At 42.2% G+C, this 7,500-nt stretch overlaps 1 protein-coding gene across 3 annotated transcripts in view; it reads right to left on the minus strand.

The window, feature by feature from the left end:
• The window catches only part of sugct (succinyl-CoA:glutarate-CoA transferase), a 121,484-nt gene that overhangs the window by 4,791 nt on the left and 109,193 nt on the right, over positions 1-7,500 (minus strand). For all 3 annotated transcript variants that reach the window (XM_042399766.1, XM_042399765.1, XM_042399768.1), the window contains one exon: positions 4,522-4,585. In XM_042399766.1, the coding sequence (XP_042255700.1) occupies positions 4,522-4,585 (64 nt within the window). Of the gene's footprint in view, positions 1-4,521; positions 4,586-7,500 lie in introns of those variants that run through there.

Genomic DNA, 7,500 nt, shown 5'->3' on the forward strand with positions numbered 1-7,500 from the left:
GTCAGGGCAAATAATTAAGGAGTATGTTTATGTAATCCTTTTATTCATCCGTGACATTACTTTTTCTGCCCTCCTTCTCTCCGTCTGTCCATCATTCTCTCTGCAGGAGGTGAAGAAGGAAGGAAGGAGGGAAAGAGAGAGAGGAAGGAAGGGAGGAAGGAAATACAGAAGGAGGAAAGAGGGAGGAAGGAAGGAGGGAAGGAGGGAAGGAAGGAAGGGAAGGATGGAAGGAAGGAAGTATGGAAGGAGGGAAGGGAGCGAGGAAGGAAAGCAGGAAGGAAGGAAGGAGGGAAGGGAGGGAGACAGGAAGGGAGGAAGGAAGGAGGGAAGGGAAGGAGGAAGGAAAGTAAGAAGGAAGGAGGGAAGAGAGGGAGGAAGGAAGGGAGGAAGGAAGGGAGGAGCAACGAAAGCAGGAAGGAGGGAAGGGACAGAGGAAAGAAGGAAGAAAGGAAGGATATAAGGGTGCAAGAAAGGAAGGAAGGAAGGAAGGAGGGAAGGAAGGAGGGAAGGAAGGAAGGAGGGAAGGAAGTAGGGAAGGAAGGAGAGAAGGAAGGAGGGAAGGAAGGAGGGAAGGAAGTAGGGAAGGAAGGAAGGAGGGAAGGAAGTAGGGAAGGAAGTAGGGAAGGAAGGAGAGAAGGAAGGAGGGAAGGAAGGAGGGAAGGAAGGAAGGAAGGAAGGAAGGAAGGAAGGAGGGAAGGAAGGAGAGAAGGAAGGAGGGAAGGAAGGAGGGAAGGAAGGAAGGAAGGAAGGAGGGAAGGAAGGAGGGAAGGAAGGAAGGAGGGAAGGAAGTAGGGAAGGAAGTAGGGAAGGAAGGAGAGAAGGAAGGAGGGAAGGAAGTAGGGAAGGAAGGAGGAAAGGGAGGAAGGAAGGAGGGAGGGAAGGAAGGAGAGAAGGAAGGAGGGAAGGAAGGAAGGAAGGAAGGAAGGAGGGAAGGAAGGAGAGAAGGAAGGAGGGAAGGGAGGAAGGAAGGAAGGAGAGAAGGAAGGAAGGAGGGAAGGAAGGAAGGAAGGAAGGAGGGAAGGAAGGAGAGAAGGAAGGAGGGAAGGGACGGAGGAAAGAAGGAAGAAAGGAAGGATATAAGGGTGCAAGAAAGGAAGGAAGGAGGGAAGTGAGGGAGACAGGAAGGGAGGAAGGATATAAGGGAGGAAGGAAGAAAGGAGGGAAGGAAGAGGGGGGGTTCTAGGGCTCCAGCCCCGGATGTTTTCTCTCATCATTGTTATTTATTCTATTATCTCACATGATGTTAAAAACGGTGCATAAAGCTGCTGTAAATGAGATAAATCCTCACAGCAAATGAACCAAATATCATTTAAAAACAGTTTCCTAATAAATAAATGCTGGTGTGACTGTGAGACACACAGTAAGAATAACAACGTTTTTATAGTTATTTTGTAATAATAATCATTAATTTATGTTTAACATGTTTTAAAAGCCTTTTTTCTTCAGATAATTGGAACGAGGCCACAACTGTGTTTAACATCCAACATCATAACAGCATATAAACAACAAAATCAACACAACACCGTCAAATTTAATGTCATTTACTTCATTTAACAACCTTCAGCGTTAACTTTACAGTTTTATCTGTTTTTACTTTTGTTTCATTTCATCTGTTCATTACTTCTGAATATAATTAATAGACAAACTTCTTCTGCTGTTTGTTCCAAGTTATCCCTCCTGCTGTAAAACTACACACACACACACACGCACACGCACACGCACACACACACACACACACACACACACACACACACACTTGTGTCTGGTGTTGTTTACTAAACAGAGATGGACAGAACAGGAAAGTGGAGAGCAAAGAAAAGGATATTGTTGAGACTGTGAATAGACTGAGACACACACACACACACACACATGCACACACACAGGCACGGACACACACACGCACACACATTCCTCTGACATTATGGTTTGGCGTAAATCACACGAGAGGAAGAAGATTACAGGACAAGTGGAGCATCATGGGACGTCATGTAATGTGTTACTAGGATATGTGTGTGTGTGTGTGTGTGTGTGTGTGTGTGTGTGTGTGTGTGTGTGTGTGTGTGTGTGTGTGTGTGTGTGCGTGTGTGTGTGTGTGTGCGTGAGACCACAGCAGATGGAAACGGTTCATCCTGTCATTCACTGTCACTCTGTCTGTGTGTTTCGGGATAAAAACAGGAGGATTTGTTCTCTGTAGTTTTCTGAACACCAGCGATTCATAAATCCATCAACATGTCTGAGTAAAGTTCTCAGAAACTACAAGTTGTGGTTTGATAAATTAAATGTGGCTGCGAATCAAAACTTAAACAATAACAGCAGCTTATTATATCAGTAATAAAACTGCACTTCAGGGTTTTATTGGATTAAATTTGTGTCAAAATAATTGAACAAAATCTCCCGAGAATCAAACCAAAAAAAGGTAAAAATAAGAATAAAACTATACGAGAGTGAAACATTTTATTACAATATTTCACTCAGGATTTCTCTTTTGCAGTCATTTTTTTCAGTTCTGACTCAAAGCTGTTATGTGTGCGGGTGTTACACGGCCGCATCCCCATTGGCCAATTACCTCTGGAGGGACGGGTCACGAGTCTGGAAGTGCAACAAGTGGTACGAATGAACTTTATTGTAAATAACTTTAGTACAAAGTCAAGAGGATGTGATCTGCAGCACAACAAGCTGGTGAAACAGAACCACGTTCCTGCACATGCTCAGTGGCGTCTGTCTTACACAGAACTACTCTCTGGAGACTGAAAACATGATGCTAAGCGTACCCGTGGCTAACGTCAGCAAGCCAGCTAAGAAAACACAACATGAGAATAAGAAACGGTTCCAAAGTCTAATAACAGTGATCATGTTTTCAGTCTCCAGAGAGCAGTTCTGTGTAATCCTCTTGACTTTGTACTAAAGTTATTTACAATAAAGTCAAGAGGATGTGATCTGTAGCACAACAAGCTGGTGAAACTGTAAACAGAACCACGTTCCGTCACATGCTCAGTAGCGTCTGCCTTACACAGAACTACTCTCTGGAGACTGAAAACATGATGCTGTTATTAGTCTTTGGAGCCGTTTCTAAACAAACTAACGTGACCAAACTCTTCATGATGAAGGAACATGTGACCCAGTGCAGCGATGTGACTCACTGACGTGTTTTTATAACATATATCAGCTTTGATACACACACAATACTTGTTAGTAGATCAGTTCATTGTTGGTTTGGATCCAAACATGAAGACAAATATAGAAAATTGACAGAATGATCCTTTAAATCAGTTCCTCCCACCAACTCTTTCTGTTTCTGTGTCACTAATAGAAGCTGCTTAATTTTTTATCACTAGGCGGAGTTGGACTGGCCACAGGGAGCACTGGGAGAAATCCTAGAGGGCCGGTTGCTATGTGGGCCGCCTGAGCAGCCTATTATACAACCAGACCAGGTCAGAACCAGTATATGGCTGCACTGCTGATGGTCGATGTGGGAAACTGTGGCCAGTGTGTTACAGTGACAGTCAGTGTGTGTCTATAATGTGAATTCCTGGATATTAAATGTTCATGTGTGATTTCCTGTAGAGGTCCCAGTAATATTTGTTGTTAAAGTTGTTAAATTTTCTCAGACCTTCTTCAAGATCAACAATCATGAACTTTTGTTGATCTGTAAAGCCCCCTGAAGTGAACTTGTGATTTGTCATATTGAGCTGCACAAATAAAATTGACTTGATTTTATAGATAAAACGTAATCGTGAGTTGCAGCTGAACTGAACCAGTGAAGTTTCAGAGGAAGTGAACCGAGAGGTCAAATCAAAAGCTGTTCATGTGTTTGTAAAGAAAAGTTGTTTTGTTGAGTTTGGATTTATTTTTTCACCTCCGATCATCGTCTCTGTTAGTCGGTAAAACTCAAAACCAGAAAACACTCTCGACTGGCTGCGCACCAAACGCAACACACACTCACTGCCTCTCCTTATAATGGATGTCTTCCTGCTGGGTCTCACACACACACACACACACACACACACACACACACACACACACACACACACCGGCAGGTAAGAAGACAGATGACACTGTAAATACATGCTAGTGGACAAACAGCTTCCTCTTACTGGAAACTCACGAGATCCATCAAACAAAGCAGGAGAGTCCCTACTGTGTGTGTGTGTGTGTGTGTGTGTGTGTGTGTGTGTGTGTGTGTGTGTGTGTGTGTGTGTGTGTTTGGCTGCTGAACAGGATCTTGTGGTTTTAATGAGAATTATTTGTTTTTGTATCTGCAGGGAAATTCATAACAGAATCGTCCCAGTGGTGACTGTGTGTGTGTGTGTGTGTGTGTGTGTGAGTGTGTGTGTGTGTGTGTGTGTGTGTGTGTCAGCAGGACATTCATAACAGTGTCCTAATGCACAGAAAAACAGCTTCTTGGAAAACATCATTTAACAAGTTGGTGTCAAAGAGAGAGAGTTGAAGGTTAGAGAGAGGACAAGTGTGTGTGTTTGTGTGTGTGTGTGTGTATGTGTGTGTGTGTGTGTGTGTGCTGACCAGGTACAGCGATGCGTCCTGCTGTTGGATGGTTCATCTCCTGTATGAGACTGTTGTGTTTCACCTGCAAACAAACAAACAAAAACAAACTTTATATTCTTTATATTCTGGGGCTCTACTGGAATCTCTCTGGATGATTTCCAGTTAAAAAAACTCCTCATTTATCTTCTACTGGTCCTTTATGCAGCCAGATCTGAAATATGAGAGTGGACAACGTGAACAACACATGGAAACACCTTAGCAACCAGCTTAGCAACCAAAGCTACAGGTTTATGGGCATGTGCGACGAGCTGACATCATCTCGTAGGAAAAGTTAAAAAACATTATAAATGAGGAAGATGAACCCTGAGCTTTGTCTTGCAGGGAGAATTTCCACATACACAACGTTCACCTCTCTCTCCCACCAGGACTGTACGCTGAGCTTTCTAGCTGGAAGTAACCAAGTGGCATAAACAGAGAGGGGGGGTAAATACTAATAAAAACATACAGAAAAGAGACTTTTGTTTGTAGACTATTATTAAGACTCATTAAAAAAAAAACGTATTGTGAAAACAGAATATATCAGTTTCTAAAGCCGTCCAGTCTCAAATATTTGGGGGCCTCAGTGCAGCCTGGTAGTTATGATCCATCACAGTGATTTCATCCCAAGAAAGCAAACAATACTGAAATAAATATGTCTGTTCTCACCCCGACAACCCCGACAAGGAAACTGAATAAAGAACAAAGTTGGATTTAGGAGCGAATGTCTTCAGATATGCTGTAAAACCTCAGTGATAAAGATTAAAGTGTGATATGAGCGTCTTTAATCGATGTCGTTTTTCTTCTTCCATCTAATTTCAAACAATCGAACTAAATTCTGTCGCTTATCGCCTCCGTTTTGTGAACTTTATTTTATTTTTTTGGTTTAAATCGGCTTCAGTGCTGCTGCTGCAGGCGACACATTTACATCATATTGATGTTAATCGATGTGTGTCGTCGCTGATCAATAAATAAAACACATATCGGCTGTGAAACGTTATGTAAGACAACATGCAGACTCTCTCTGTGTGCAGTCAGGGGTGATGTGGTTTCCTCTCTCTCTCTCGCTCGCTCGCTTGCTCGTCCTGTACGCACGACTTCCTCTATAAATATGGAGGAATGACGACTGATGGCGTCACCACCTCCTCCTCCTCCTCCTCTTCCTCCTCTTCCTCTTGGTCCCTCCGTCTCTCAGCCGGAACCAGAGGGACCACAGATCAACCTCTTTGACTCTTTTGTTTCTTCTGTCTCTTACATAATCCTCGTATTAATCTTCAGTCTGCTTCACAACGATATGTAAATTAACAGCAGCTTCATCAGTTCCACATGGGGACGTTAATGGAAGACGGCTGAAGATTTAAATTCCAGGATCGGACTTCATGATATCGAGTCCACGTTTTATCTTGTGTTAGTGTGTCTGCTGTCTTGTAGGAGTGAAAGAAGTCATTTTATATCCAGATAACGATACGTTGTCTGTTTCTGTCGTGTGGACAGTAACGATGTTTGTGGTGTTTGAGTCTGTTATGGGCGCCGGTCTGCAGCACGGTTTGTACGGTTTTCTGGTCCATGTCAGACTTTTTATACCCAAACCACGTCCATACGACAGAAGCAGCCTCTCTTTTCAGTTTGAGCTCCTCGTCTCGTCTTTCCTTCTGACGAAAATGACGAAATGACAAAAAATATTGTCATAAAGAGTTTGATTTGCGACACAATGAAATAAACAGACGTTTTTCTGTCGTCACTTCATCCTTTGTTCCATGTGTTTTCCTTTAATAAGAGATTTTTGGGAAATTGATCTCAAACAAACAAGATATAACGTGTTAATCAGCTTTAGAGGAGCTGGCAGGCTAGCTGTTTCCCCGTTTCCAGTCTTTATGCTAAGCTAAGCTAAGCTAACCATCTGCTGGCTGTAACTTCATATTTACTGTACAGACAGGAGAGAGATAGAAAGTGAATGAGGGCATTTCCCAAACTTTTTCTTTAAAGAGAAAAGAGAGCTGAAGTCATGACATCACTTCTAATCTCTCATAAAGCGTTTCTTTCATCCGTCTTTGTGAAAACATGAAGCGTCAGACATTTAAAACTAAAAATGTTTTTGCGCAGGAAAAACTACAGTTCCCATTAAAAGAACTACAAGTGCAGCAGCAGCATAAGGCTCCCCTGTTCTTCTCCTCCTGCATCATTGCTGATGTTTGCAGCTGTAATCTGATCTGTAGAGACGTCTGTCTGTGCTGCTGTTATTACAGACGTGTCTGAACTCGCCGCCATCATGGACTCGTCTCCTCTGTCGAGCCGAGACAGTTAGCCTGCAAACCTCTAGGACTTATGGGAAACGATGTTCATAAATATTGAATAAACAATGATATTATGACTGACGACTAAACATATGAAACGAGCCACACAACGATTTTAATGAGGTTTTCTTATTTCTGGAAGTTCTGGTTGGTTTGTTTCTCTACAGTGTGATCATTCCTCTGTCTTCCTGTTTCCTGTCTCTCTACACTTTAAAACCATCAAATAAAGACAAAAATGCCATAAAAGTAATAATGTAAAGAAAGAAAAACTGACTATTGTGAAGCTGACAATGTCACAGAGGTGTGATGTTAAATTTATTTGATATTAATTAATTGTTTTGTCTATAAAATGTCAGGAAATTGTGAAAAATTCCCATGATGACAAAATCCAAAGATGTTCATATATGACACACAAAAGGTTAAAATCATCACATTTGAGAAGCTGCAACATTTTTGGCATTTTTCCTTAACAAATGACAAATTATCAAAATACTGCTGTAAAATGATTATTATTATTATCATTACTGATCTAATATCCACATCTCAGAGGTCATGTGTAGCATCAGGTCGTCGTACTGAGGAAGACAGAAATGAATAAAGACTGAAGGAGCCTTTCAGAGTGAACCTCTCTCTCTCTCTCCGTCTGTGCGGGTCGAGCTGACCTGAG

The sequence above is a fragment of the Thunnus maccoyii genome, chromosome 21 (assembly GCF_910596095.1).
Source record: "Thunnus maccoyii chromosome 21, fThuMac1.1, whole genome shotgun sequence".
Classification (NCBI taxonomy): Eukaryota; Metazoa; Chordata; class Actinopteri; order Scombriformes; family Scombridae; genus Thunnus; species Thunnus maccoyii.